This window comes from Eriocheir sinensis, chromosome 25, assembly GCF_024679095.1.
Source record: "Eriocheir sinensis breed Jianghai 21 chromosome 25, ASM2467909v1, whole genome shotgun sequence".
In the NCBI taxonomy this organism is placed as follows: domain Eukaryota; kingdom Metazoa; phylum Arthropoda; class Malacostraca; order Decapoda; family Varunidae; genus Eriocheir; species Eriocheir sinensis.
This window is the reverse complement of record NC_066533.1, coordinates 1,049,039-1,064,227: the sequence shown is the minus strand read 5'-3', so window position 1 is coordinate 1,064,227 and position 15,189 is coordinate 1,049,039. Positions and strand designations below refer to the sequence as shown.

The 15,189-nt window shown below is 41.4% G+C and overlaps 1 protein-coding gene across 7 annotated transcripts in view; it reads right to left on the bottom strand.

Moving 5' to 3' along the window:
- The window catches only part of LOC127003205 (myelin expression factor 2-like), a 76,532-nt gene that overhangs the window by 10,351 nt on the left and 50,992 nt on the right, over positions 1-15,189 (bottom strand). For 2 of the 7 annotated variants that reach the window (XR_007757001.1, XR_007756999.1), the window contains exons 9-12: positions 14,797-14,832; positions 13,413-13,957; positions 11,783-11,918; positions 9,298-9,450 (exon numbers count right to left, since the gene is read on the bottom strand). Coding sequence is in view for 4 of the 7 variants with exons in the window: in XM_050869577.1 (XP_050725534.1) it covers positions 9,395-9,450; positions 11,783-11,918; positions 13,413-13,957; positions 14,797-14,832 (773 nt within the window). In the remaining 3 variants the exon portion in view is untranslated. Of the gene's footprint in view, positions 1-1,965; positions 2,157-8,697; positions 9,451-11,782; positions 11,919-13,412; positions 13,958-14,796; positions 14,833-15,189 lie in introns of those variants that run through there. The other 5 variants (XM_050869577.1, XM_050869578.1, XM_050869579.1 and 2 more) reach the window with 3 other exon arrangements.

Below are 15,189 nucleotides of genomic sequence, written 5' to 3'. Positions count from 1 at the left end.
ATATTGGCATGGCAATCATTGGTATGTAATTTCTGAGTTGCTAATAATTCACTAATGAATTACATATTGAAGCTTACTAATTTATTCCTTATGATTGAAGTAAATACAATTATTCCATCTCACTGACTTCTTTAAGAAAATAATAAAACACCTGAAGCTTTCAAACACAAGTTCAACTGTACTTATGTTTATCAGAATGTTACAGCACAACACAGATTATCTGACACTGAATTGACCCTACATTGAGAAGCAAATGGGAATAGTTCTGTTGGAAAAAAAAAGTAATAATAATATAATAGCTACGTATATCTGGCATGTGAAGAAAAAAAATACTAGGAGAAATGTGATTAGAAATGAAACTGGCAAACATTGAATTAATAATCTACCCAAACTTTATACCAAATAGTATTTCCTTATGTAAATTTTTACCATCAAAGGTGTGAAAATCCACAATATGCTGTGGCAGCAAGCAATCCGTGAAGATAAATGTGCATGCAACCAAAAACAAAAGGTGGACGTCTGTAGTGAATGAGTGTGAGAACATCATATGACCCCACAACTTACTGGAAGGCTCATGGAAACTGTTTTGATAAAAGGACCAACATTAATGTGATATGATGTAATGTGGTGTGTGTGTGTGTGTGTGTGTGTGTGTGTGTGTGTGTGTGTGTGTGTGTGTGTGTGTGTGTGTGTGTGTTTTGTGTGTGTGTGTGTGTGTGTGTGTGTGTGTGTGTGTGTGGGTTGGTTCCACATAACTCGAACAAATTTTTAACAATCATCTCAAGGAAGTTTCATACATCAGAGCTCTGACTACAGGGATGAGTTCAGCTCATTTTTACTGCTACAACATTGAAAATATATAATCTATACTGTGCTGTAATAGTTCTGCACTTACATGCAAGTAAACTGCAATTTATCTCATAATTATTCCACACAGGCTTTCAAGTTCTAGCTCTTCCTAGCTTTCTAATTTCCTTACTCTATTCCTCCTCCATCAAAGAAGCAAAAAAAAAAAATAAATAAATAAATAAATAAATAAATAAATAAATAAATAAAATAAAAAATCATGGCCAAGTTCAGGTCATCTGTAACGCTTTAGAACGTGGCCAAATTCTTGACAAGACCATTAGGTATTCTGATCACATTCATAAAAGCCAACCCATGAATGATTCCCCAGAAGATATATTTATATGAATATGAATTACCAAGCCAGTCTAAATGAAATTTCCATACTAAATCAAGTCATGCCAATAAATGTCTACTTTGCCACTACAACAGAGAATGGTAGTAACAAAAAGGCACCACCTTCATACACCAGACAACAACCACACATCTTGTGCCACCCACTCAACAAAGCAGCCCATCATCACACAAGCCACTTAAATTATGAGATGAATGAAGAAATGGAAGCCTAGAAACACATTCTCAACACTTTCCATGAGCCACTAGGCAAGGAGTAAGCACATCACCTTCACTAAAATGTCAGCCCATTTCTGAAAATTATTAGTATTCTACTAAGCTGTCCTCAGACAAATTGCTTATCTTTAGACCCAGAGGTAATCCTTTCTAGAAAAATCCCCATTTCCCTTGAAACTCCTTGTCTTCCTAATGGATACTACAAACAGGCAAATTATTTTTTCTGCACAACATTAGTGCAGATATGTCACTAGTGACTCCAGCAAACCAAGGACTGATGTGTCTGTATTCCAACATTAACAACGCCAACACTTCTTAACGATTATGTACTAACATATCACTAGAAAAATGGATAAATAAATGGAAACTAAATGAAAGAATGCAAGAGACCAAAGAACAACCATGTTTCATCATAAGGTGAACCTGCTAAATGATGCCACCCAGCACACACAACACAGCTCCTAGTGAAGACACCACCCACTCCATGAGGGCTGACCTCCACTCTCCCCAACAGACATGACCAAAGCTACAAAACATGACAGGGCTTACCAGTGGATGTCCAATGTGTGCGAGGGAGAGACAACACCCGACACCCTCTTGAAGTACCTGGGGCCTCTCGGCACTGTGGCAGCACCTCCCAACAGAGAGAACACCACGGAAGGCACAAAGCCTCCCTCCCCATCAATGTGTTCCCGAGTCTTATCACACACCAACACTGATGTTCTTTAAGTGCATGGTGACTGTAAAGTTGCAAAGCTTCAGAAGACAACAGCTGCCAGAGAGGGCATCCTTTCTTCCACCAAACATAACTTCTTCCTCCAAAAACATTAATCAGCACCAAGAAAATTTAAAGTCCCAATATAAAAAGGCTTAAAAATAGTTACAAACTGTATGACAGAAGACACAGATCCAAAGGGAAGTTACAGTAAAAAAGAATCAATTCCAGGGTTAATAGTCTCCACATTTTGTCACCCACAGCCGACCAAGCCAACGTACATGAGTCCAACGCAATGCTCTGAAGCCCCAAACTCGAAGTCATCTCAAAGCTGAGACACACACATAAACACACACACACAAGTACATACGCATGCACACACTAACATTCTCTCTCTCTCTCTCTCTCTCTCTCTCTCTCTCTCTCTCTCTCTCTCTCTCTCTCTCTCTCTCTCTCTCTCTCTCTCTCTCTCTCTCTCTCTCTCTCTCTCTCTCTCTCTCTCTCTCTCTCCTCTCTCTCTCTCTCTCTCTCTCTCTCTCTCTCTCTCTCTCCACAGGCTCTTCTCTCTTAATCATTTTATCTGACCCATTTCCTTCACCAAGCAAGACTGATGCATCACAGGAAACCACAGGGAGCAGACCACTTCAAGAATACTGGGAAACAATAGTTTGTGGCCATGTCTTTGGGTTTGCTTTTAGGAGAGAACAAGTATGAGCACTGAATCTATAAAACAATCCAAACATTTTTACTATTGTGCCTGAAAAGCACAAAAGGCAGCAAGAGAATGAGAGGATAAGATACATAGAATACTTTTACAATGTGGCTGTAGAAGATCACTACCAACTAAACAATATATCCATGCCCCATGAAATCACCACCCATTTGTAGCACTGCAAGTTCACTACCAACTCGTTCTCCCCACAACCAAGTGCCTGATCTAAGAGTCTGACAAAGAAATAAGTAGGTCATTCCAAATGGGATGGAAGAAATGACCAACAGGACTCTTCAGGGAGGGAAAATACAGCAGGCCCTTTAAAACAAATTAAAGTTTGACTAATGCTCCAAGACAGACCTCCTGAAATATAATTATCAGGCAGAACAGTTGTGGAGAACCTGAGCTCAAAGAGCAGTGTTCTCCACTATCGTGTTCTCTTGCAAGACAGTGCTGTGCACCTCCAGCACATGCTACAAACATCAATTCTCTTGGTTTATCCAGGAAGGAAGCTGAAGTTACTATGAAATGCCAACCTTTTCTCATTTACACAACTAAAATATAACACCCCCACTATTGTATGTCCTACATGCCAACAATCTCAAATGCATACATGAAATATATCAGAACACCTGAGCAAACAGACTTACAAACCAATAACCAAATAACATTGGCATTATGAACATCTTTCATATCAACATTGAAACTCAAATGACCGAGATGACAGAAAAAATGGTTTACATAGGTGATCCATTTCTTGTAATGAGTAGGACAGAAGGTCCTAATTCTGAGAAAAATGATCATAAAATTGAAAACAGCGATCAAAATGAACAATGCCCCATCAAAAGGGTTACACCAATATTTACATGACAGTGTAGCTCATGACTGTTACAAAACAACTTTTGAAAATTATAACTGCCAAAAGGTAAAGTCTTATTTCAGTTTAGACACTCCCTTCCAACACTCATTCAGCAACCACATGCACACACAGACACCTGGTACGGCAACCTGACACATGACTACAAGCAAGACAAACATATCCTGCACTGAGCAAAGAAACAAGGTGAGGATAGACATGAAAAAAAGCTCGAGAGGCTAAGTAATATGAACTTCCAAATTAAAAATACTGTATATCAAAACATATGCGAAATATTACAAATTAACTGAACTTAAAGTTTTTATCAAGGAATATCAGAAACAAGAAAAAATATATATGATTTATAAATATTAAAAGAAACAAAACTGCAAAGAATAAATCAATCTACTGTCCCAGCCAACCACATCTCAACAAAACACACTTCTCCCAAGACAACCAGAGAAAGAAAAGCTTCTTCCAGAACATTGTAGCTGACCAACAGACAGGCATCCCCCTCTTGCACACAACACCCTGCTACCCACATACCACCAGGATAAAAATGAAAAAAAATATTACCTCACATTCTGCATATCTTTTGTTCATTTTAAAACATCTATATTCCTCAACCCTCAATAATTATCACCAAACATATCTACCTACCTAAGAGCCACTCACTACAAGGACTCCGCCACCAACCGAGGCACAGACAATGCAAGAGTGAGCAGCTTCCCACCTCACATGACTCTCAGAGAAACAGGCAGAGAATAAAGAATATCAAGCCAATGTCAAATAGAAAATACTGCAGCACACAGCTATTACAAACATAAGCCTTCCCATCAACTTTTGAAAAGTACCAATTTTCTAATCATAACACAGTATTCTGAACCAGAGACACATAAAACTGTCTCGATACCTGAAACCCAGAATGCTTCAACTCAATATCAACAAAATATGCACCATCATCATGTCAAAACAACAAACCATTGTTATGAACCTCGCAGAAGAGCTCATCCTTACATCTCTTCAACCCAGCTGTGGACTAAATCATATTAAAGTAAATCAATTAATAGGGACATATGCAAGGGGGCATGTCACCTCATCCACCCTATGATGCCAAACCAGGGGGGTTCCTCCCAGCAAGTCTATGCTTTCCCATTCCGAGTACCTCATGGCAGGGTCTACAGACTTGCTGAAGCCACAAACTCTGTAGGCATCCTCTTGGCCTCCTCCATTAGGGATTGTCTCTTACAGAAACAAGCTGGGTCGATGTCTGTGTAGCATACTGCATACTCAATCAAGTCTCAATGGGTAATAGCTGATTCAATACAAAGTGATTCCAGCAATATTGCATGAATGTGTATGCACTTATTACAAAAAGTATCAATCTGCCTCTTCAAGTCACTATTCAGTGTCCAGGTCTCAGTTAGACTGTAAGACAGGATGGACAAGAGCCTTGAAGATCTGAATTTTTGTTCTACACAGGCACTGACAATGCCATATACTCATGCTGAGCAGGTCTTTTTTTCTCTCTTTTTTTTTACAGTCGGCCAAACCAATCCATAAAACTTCTTGAAGAGACCCACCATTGTTCTGCACTACACAACCAAGGTATGTGAAATTTTTCCAAAATATCAAAGTCCTCATCATGGACTGTATTGTTTCATCAGGTAAGCCTTCAAACACCAGAAGAATTTTAAGTCCCATGGACAACTCCTGCAGTGCCTCAAGAGCTATCACCAGAGCCTTCAGTAACTCTGCAAGGAGCATTGCATCATTGGCAAAACAATGTGATATTGCTGACAGATACTCCACAATGACTTTGATCCACAGCTCTACCTACTACCCAGTCCATGTAAGTGTTAGGTAAACAAATAGGTAAACAAATAGGTGGGTTACGGACTCAGCCCTGCCTCACTCCCATGATCATGGTGAAGAAGCTGGACGTGTCCCCTCCCCCACACTTCACAACACTTTCTATCTCAAAGTAAAGGCCAGTCAATAGACCAACAGTCCGTAGAAGAATCCCAGTCACAGGAGATCCTAGAGTGCCTCATGATATACTGAATCAAACACCTTCTTGAAATCAACATGGGCTGCAAGCATCCCCTGTCAAAACTTGTGTCGGTGCTTCATCAATATGCAAAGCACTAGGATATGGTCAGTTGTCAACTTGCCATGAATCTAAACTGCTCAGGTCTCTGTAGCTTCAGCAGATGGTTGCAAATCTGCATGAGCAATAGATGGTCAGGCACCTTGTCTGGCACACTGAGAACTGTTGCAGTCAAGACGGTCCCCTTTCCCTTTCTAGATAGGGATGACCAGCCCAGTCCTTCAATCAAGAGGAATGGTACAAGAGTGCCATACAGCGGTCCAGACTGCATGCAACCAACCATGGAGGTAATAAGGGTGGAGAGGCCCACGGCGCCAAGCGCGCTGTACTGGCAAGTGAAGCCAGTTTTCGTGGTCTCAGCTGTCAAATCGGCCGCCATATTGTTCAAGCCAGGAGGTACGAATACGAGGGTGGAGCGTGCCTAACATGGAGGGCGCTTGCCAGTGATGGGATTCAGCTGGTTCGCACCGGTTCGCAAGAACCTGTTCTTGGAATTTCTTTAATCCTGAGAACCGGTTGTTACTGTTAGCTTAAATCAGGGGTTCTCAATTTTTCCTCCATGAACACCATTTACTTATAACTTATTTTAGTAAACCCCTCATAGATCTGTTACTGGCTTTTGATAGTCAAAAAAACAACTAAAACCAGATTTGATGTCGGGTGGAGCCGAACACGGGTTCAAGACCAATGTAGCATCACCAATTCGAACGAGAGCGCCGTTACAAAGGCTACACCGACAGCAACCGCTGCCAGCTGAATTTGTTTACTTGAATTACTTCCCCCTCACGGCAACCAGCTGTCATCCGCCTCACCTGTGTCTTCCTGAAGAAGACAGGCCAGCTGTCACGCCTGTGACAACCTCACAGGACTTCCCCAGAACTCATAATGATCTTCAGATCTTTGCGGCCCTGACAACAACAACATTTCTGCAGACACCACTTTAGCTGGTAGGATTTTTTTTTTTTTTATTTTATTTATTTATTTCTTTTTTTTTGAGAGGCTGTAGCTATTATTTTCTGTAGTCACGCATCACGACATAAAGAATGGTAATCTTAAATATGTCAAGATCACTTTGATAACCGTTTGAATCTATAAATATGCCATATACAGTATAGCCCAACAGACTTTTGATGCATTCTGATCAACCATATAGTTATTGACAGCATTGTCTGCTGATGGATGGGGTCAAATAGAACAAAAAGTGGAAGAGGCAAGGCTGACATGACGAAAACAAAATATTTATTGAAAGTAGAATGTGCATGGATTTAACCATATCAGTATGGTTTGCCTTTAGAGACTGTGATAGTGAGAGAACCTGTTGTTAGCAAGTAGTGGAGTGGGAGAACCTGTTCTTAAAAAATTTGAATCCCACCACTGGCACTTGCCCTTAGAGTACTGCATCCATGGAGTACCGAAATGTTTTTATTTTCTCTTCTTACTGTTTTCCAGCACTTGAACATGAAATAAAAATACTCTCGTAATGTACTACTGTAAATATACTGTAGCAGGTAAGAAAATACTGTATATGATATCCAAGAAGCGCGGTAATGTATTCATAATCACCAAAAAATGCGGTGAGGACAATTCATCACCAAGATGTGTGGTCTCCTTTACATATACAAGTTAGAAAATTGTAAGCAGCAAGCATGTACTGCCAGTCTGCCACACGAACCCTCATGAAATGTCACACGCGGACACGTGGTCTGGCCAGCCGCTCATGGAGGTACATCCATGTGGCCACTCCTCTCCGGCTTGAACAATATGGCCGACTGAGTTTAGTGGCTTCAAACCGCAAGACTCCATGCCTCCCCCTGCAACCAACGGATCATGACCTCATCACTTAGAGCAACTGCACACTGATGTTACAGATATTAGGTGCCTTTCCACCTTTCAACCTTACCACAGCCTCTCTGACAGGGGGATGGGCCTTTGTCAATGGGTGGATCAATATCCATACCATTGGCTACCCAGCAGCTGAAAGCTGCTTTCTCAGAGGGTCTGCCATGTACAACTTCTCAAAAGAAGTCGACCCAACAAGCCTTGCGCCCAACCATGTATGAAATGAGGCAACCATCTGCTGTTCCTTTAGCACTCACCTGAGAGGGAAGACCAAAGCAGTTTCTTCAGGGTTCAGTAAGCAAGTTGAAGGTCATTTAATTTGAAATGGCCCTCGCCATCCTCAGCAACTCTTCACATACCTCTCCTTGTCTCTCCTCAGGAGAGCTCTAGTCCTATGCGGCAGAGCCCTGTACTTCCTCGTGGCAAAACCACTCCTTGATTTCAGGCGCTCTCCAATGCACTCCTCTGCAACTTTAAGTGTCACGTTTGAAGGTATCCCACAGTTCTACAGGCTCTCCAAGGATGCTGGGCACATTGAACCAATTTGTGACTGTTGCTGCATACTCATCAGCACATGCCAAGTCTTTCACTCTAGAGATAAACACAGTACGGTTACATCTCAAGATTCTTCTTCACATGACATAAAGCCTGAGTGTTGCAACAACAAGCCTGTGATCAGTCGAAAAGAAATCTGCACTACAGAAAACCCTGCAGTACTGAAGGACCCTACAACGAATGCTTACACGGATGTAGTCAATCTCCCAGCTACCCCTCTGGCATTGATATACCAAGTCCAACAGTGCAGAAGTGCATATCAGGCTGGACTCAATTCACACCAATATTTCAATAACGGTGAATTTCAAATTCTCTTGCACACAATACAAGGAAGGATTCAGAAAACACCAAGAGACACTATCAATGAAGTTTTTTGAGGAAGCTTCTCATTATCAAAGACAAAATCAAGGAACATAACTACATAAAACTTACAAAACCTTCACTGCAATTATTGAATACAAAAGGCTAGAGGTCAACAAGAAAAAACAACAGCAAGAAGGCCCACTGCCCATTTATTTGTGAAGTACATCTTATCTATAACAGGTACAATCATCCAGTTATACTATTCCATCATTAACTCTAGGCAACTGAGCACGTGTCCAACATGTAATAAACTATAAGTAGTGGAGAAATATCCTCACAATGAACCAGATTATCAACAAGTGGGCTACCTTGGTTCAATAAATGGCAAAGATAAAAAAGAAAGAGAAACAACTAAATCTGAATGTTGAAGAAATGACACTCATTATATCTAGTCTACATACATCAGTACTTTAGTACCAAAAATACTAATGGAGCGACCATCAATTTCCACAAGAGTGCAGATGCGGCAATAATCCAACAACCACCGCCACAATACAGCATGTCTTCGGAAACACTGCAACTCAGTTCAAAGTTTTCGACCACCAAAGATTTCAAGTTGGAAAAGTGTCCTCACTGCCTCCACCAATCCTCAACACACTACACAGCAGGCAGTCTTCAGCGATGGAACAGCTTTGCAAGATCGAAAACAGGACCAACTCAATCCTCGTAAACCAGTCAAAAAATGAGACGGCCACCAAGATGAAAGTTTCTCCCCTGCAAGTAGCCTTTACCTTGAGTCAGGTGTTTGGTGGGTGTGGAGGGACCAGCCTGCGGGTGGGGAAAGGGCCCTCTCAACTCAGCTTCTCAACATCCTCCTCACCAGTTTCTCTACAAGAGGATCACATCAAGAATCCTTCCATCCAGGCGCTGGCGATCCAACATTTCTAGAAGCAGGTGGTTAAGGAAGACATACACCTTATAATACAAAGCACCACTTCTACCACATATACTGTGAAGACCAGGTAGGTCATGCCTATCTAAACCAAAGATAACTAAAAGTAATGCACTCCAGGGACATGGTCAACATAATTTTCTCCCTTATTATGTTACATTAATAATATAATGCTACTTCTGAAAAAAAGTTATTGAAAATCTCAAGTACTATGATGAAATAGTATGAAATAGATAAAATCATATAAAGGCCCTCACACACATTCACGGTCACGGTCCTGGCCATACCTGATCTTCCCCGATTCCCTGATGGCAATATTTACGGTTGGTGGTTTAACCCCTTCACTCCGGCGACGCTGTTGTCGGCGTCCGACAGCGTCACCGTATGGAAAGGGTTTTAAATAGTCCTCTTTTAAACCTCTTAATTCTCTTCCATTTCCTCTTAATCATCTTCTAACCATCTTGAGAGAAAATGGAAGAGGATTAAGAGGAATTTAGAGGAGGATTGAGAGGTTTAGAAGAGGATTAATCCTCACCCTTATGTGTTTGTGTTTTTTAATAATTATAATTAATACATATTCACACAAACACCAATTCCATTGAATTTGTCTAGCTGAAAACTTTCTATTGATGTATGATGATTTTGCTGTGTGTGTTTTTCATTATGTTTTTGCTATGCTTGACTTTGAAGGCCTGTAGCTCAGACCTAGCTAATTGGCTTCTTCGCCCCTTGAGCACTAGACGCCTCAATTGACCTGTCTTGTGGCAATATATGAAAACCATTCAGCTCACCAAGACCCATTTGTTAGGGAGCGGTTGCTATAGTTACTATCAGGGCGTTAAATTAACGCCATTGATGCTCAAGTAAGTAGTGTTGCGGTGTTAAATTAAGGTATCCATTTCACCTAAAAAAATCGCTTTCTGCGAAAATATTCCGTAGAAATATAGAAAGCACGGCCCTTTCAGTGGTATACTATCATATATTTACATAGATAAATTAGGTTGGAAGAAATGTTTTATTACCCATATTTCCCGTGCCAGCGCGTCTTGGAGCACTGAGCTCTCATGCGCGTATGCGTGGTGCTCTTAGCAGAAAAATCACCAAAAATTGGTTTTCTTCCCCGATTTTTAAAAATTTCTACACCACTCGCTCATTCCTAGCTGACAACTCTGGATCGTGAGTCAGAGCCGTGGGGTGCTCTCTGCTTCCTCACACATCTCAGCTATCAACCCGCCTTTGTCATGTATGGGTATACAGCATTTCCCTGCAGAAAACTCGCAATTTTTGTGCTTGAAAACATGCCACAACCTTCTAAGACCCAGAGGAGGAGAGAATGTGCTATAGCTGCCAGGAGGAGGCAGCTAGAGACATGAGGAACCTCTACAGCCACTACAACATCTGAGGCTGGTGTTGAGGGGGAGCTGGCACCTTCTGACACCCCCATCAAGAATGGATAATATCCTTGTTAAAAAATTGGACCAGATGCCTGGGAGTATTACTTTATACAGAAAACTCTCTGAGGCCGATACAGCCTCCAGCACCATTCATACAGTGATATAGATCACGATTTAGAAAAGTGGCTTTTTCTTGATTTTAAAATTGCTACTGTTTTATGTTTCACTTTGATTTTGTGGTAATAAATAACAATAGTGCCCTGAATAAATACAGTTAAGGTGAGCACTATATAACTTACTGATAGAATGATAAATAATGCAGTTGAACTATACTGTCAAGTAATAATGAGATGAAGCTGTACCGAACAAACCATTATTCGCAATGCTGTGTACAGTATTCAATACTGACATATAAATTGTTGGACTCATCAGTATTTCTGGCAGGGAGGCGGTGACTGAGTGGTTAGCGTGACGACCCTGCGTTCAGGAGCTCCAGGAGGGACGCGGGTTCGAATCCTGGCCGCCGCACAGCTGAGGTTTTTCAGTCACCGCCGAGTGGCCTAAGACTACCCACATACTGGCCTGAAGACCACCCATCAACCTGGGCTCTAGATAACCTCACCAAAGAGAGGCTCAAAGATGAGTTCCGTGGGGCAGCATGAGCTAACACAAGATGGCGCCACTATAAACACTCGCCTATGCCAGAACAGACTGGGCCAACCATCTGGCCCCATCGGGAAGAAGCCTTGGGCCGACAATCAGGCCCCACCGGGAAGAAGCCTACCGGCGCAATAGGCCGTGACGTAAAAAAAAAAAAAATAAATAAAAAAAAAAAAAAAAAAAAAAATTAGGGAGTGCCTGTACTTACCAAACCTGCTAAAACAAGATACATTCCCATACACAACCATTATTACCAACATAAAAGGATACCGACTGCTCTCCTTGCATCTGCCTCAGTTTGAAAGCGAACAGTCCCAATTCCTTTTGAGCGAATCTCAGCAAACCTGATGTCCCCAAACTCCCGGCACAGGTCACGGAGGGATTGCCAAGTGTAGTCCAAGGGGAGCTGCAAGATACAACAGTAACTCTAACAAACTTACTGATGCCTACCTGAAGGTTGAAGAAAATTGAGAAAGAGGCATTGCTGAAACCATATACACTACTTCCTCTAATTTTGTGAGAATACGGTCAACACTGCAGGTCACATAATATGAATTCACAAAATTGGAACAATTAACCTTAAACCTTTGAGGAAAACTTTGATATGGTTGACATCCATCAGAGGGATTTTTTTATGATTTTTGCCATTGTTTGCTCTTATTTGTAAACACATACATGTAATTATACATCCCACAATAAAGAAATATACATAAAACATATTAACAATGGATACAGCATCAGTGGCAATTATGAAGCCTCCGCCACTTTCTTTTTTGACTGTGCTTAACCCCTTCACTACGACCGGGCCAAAACAGCGCCCCGCGCCGTATCCAGGATCGCCGCGCGCGTCAAATTTCAAGTGTCGCTATTGATTATAACAAGTTTTCAGCCATAAACTCAACTTAATCATCATGTATTATATATGAAAACATGCAGAATTAAATGGTGCACATAAAGAAACATAATTTAATTAATAATTCTGAGATGTAAGCATAAATATAGAGATAAAATAACTCGTATATTGGCTAAAGCGAGCCAGGACGCAGTATGCGCGTCCTCAGATATGGTACGGGGCACGCAAGGACGCAGTATATGTGTCCTCGTGTTGAAAGAGTTAATTAAGCATTAAGCTATTATGAGTTATACACTAATGAATGTTTCATTCTATAAAAATCAGGCAATAAATATATCAAACAAGTAATAAAAATAATCATAATTATTAGCAACTGTTCATTTGATACAAGTAAACAAACAAGGGCACAATGTCGACAGTAGTGATGAAATGTCGCCATCTTTTTCAACATTCTGGACGGCTAAATGGGCACAGCATCGCCAATGGGCAAGAGCTTCAATACTACAAGACCATGAAAATGCTTGTAAGAGTGTGGGAGAAACGGAAAGATACAGAGCTTAGGTTGTGACATCAGCATGTGACGCCAGGCCAAGTGCTGTATATTTCTGCCCCTATTGTTCGGTTCTTCCCAGGCTCTAACAAACTTTCTCACACTCTCGTTATATCGAAGTTCTTGCCCGCTGACGATGCTGTGACAGTTTGGTCATCTAGAATTTAGAAAAAGACTATGACAGAGGCTTCATACCCGCTGCTGACACAATGTGTCTGGATATCTAGACCCTGGCACATCTCCCCTGAAAACTAGTGAAGAAAACCCTTCTTATGGCAACACCCACAAAACTAGAGTTACACTGCAAAATTAGGTATTCATCAGAATGGCATTTTAGGGATCTCAGTTGCAAAGTCTGCATATTGCAAAATCAGAACATACAAAATAGGAGTACTGCATATTTCCAAGTCTAGCAATATTTACATTTGAGAACATTATGAATGAAGATGATGGCCACCAAACAAATATATCACCTAGAAGGGCAGCATCTCACTTACATTGCTCAGCTGGATGATATTCCTGTAACCACCAGTGTAGGAGCTGCTGTTGTTGGAGGCACCACTGGCATGATTGTAGTCCCGAGAGAGGCTTGAGGAACCATACGAGCTGTAACCGCCCCCACTGGTGCCAAGGCTGCCTCGGGACATGCTGGAGCCCACCAGCCCTCCACTGCCCGCCAGACCAGTGCCCACACCGCCAGTCAGCCCAGACACCATGCTGCTAGAGGTGCCCATGCCAGATCCCCCCATGCCCCCCATCATGGAGGATCCCATACCATTGCCCATGGTGTTCATTCCAGCACTCATGTTACCCATCCCAGATCCAATGTTACCCAGGTTACCCATTCCTGTGCCCATGTTGCCCATACTGGATCCCATGTTACTCATACCTGTGCCAATGTTGGCTAGCCCTGTCCCCATGCCACCTGTGTTACCCATGCCCATCATCCCCATATTCTGATTGCCCAGAGTGCCCATGTTTGAAGCTATGGAACCTACTCCTGGCAATGCTGACACCCCTGTGGCTACAGCATTGGGAAGACCTGCAATATAATAAAATTAACAAAGGTTAGTCAAAAAGAAACCAAACAGCAGCACCTTTGTGCTAATGATGACCAATTACTGAATGATTTAAAACAGCTTTTTCTCCTTTCATGTTGTTACAAATTGAAAAGGTTAGTCTGGTAAGATGCTGACTTGAATAATAATTTTGTCAGTGACTGTCTGCTTACATTATCATCTCCAAAGGCCAAAATCATCAACTAAACCTGTCACTCAACCCTACCATCTGAACCAACCAAGTAATAATTCCTCTCACACATTTGCAGAAATCTGCTTCTTAGTTTACTGCTATATATGCATGTGGCAACTCTGTCCAAAATCAGTGGAGTGCTTGCAAACTAATTACTACTAAGTGAAAGCTGCAGTTAATGACGAATGCCCAGGTAGTGACGTGTAATCTAAGCCATCTGCTAGGTTCGGCACATATTGCTGATTCACGGGGCAACAAGTCTTTGTTGCATTATAAGATGGAAGTGTTGTAAAACAGTGAGACACATGAACTGTATGATAACTAAATGTCTCCTAACAGCCAGTGAAGAAATAAAAGCAAATTAGGTCACTTCTAGAATACAACTCTACCAGGCATCACCAAAGTCTATCCTGGACACTGAATCACCTTTCGATAATTATACACACTAGAGAATTTTGTGAAGTATCGCTTGCAAGAATGATTTGGAAACTTATCTCTAGTTCTGAGTCAGTATTTTAGGATATGAAAGCATCACCAACCTATTTATGTAAATAGTCATTTAATTGCAATCATCACTTCAACTACCTAAAGCAACCAATAGCTATATAGGAACCCAAATGGTTACCTTACCTCCACTGATACTTGGATTAAGGGAGGGAACATTATCTGCAAGAAGAAAGTAAGCATAATGTCATCCAACATTGTATGAACACAATTGGGTGGAGACATTATTCAAACACTTCCATTGCTATATTCGTCCTACATAGAATGGCCTATCATCAAGGCACCACAAAACGCTCAATGGTATGGACCAGTCTGGATGACTAGTACAAGACCCTAAACACCATCCTCAAAGTTTCCCTTTACATGAATATTGCTGTTGCCATTATATTCAAACACAATTTGGAAAAAACTCATCTACTATTCCCGAGTATATTTCACACTCGCTGCTCTCCCCAGCCTGAAATATGCAATGACTTCCCCATTTTCAACAATTCGCCACAAAAATACTTAACATATTGC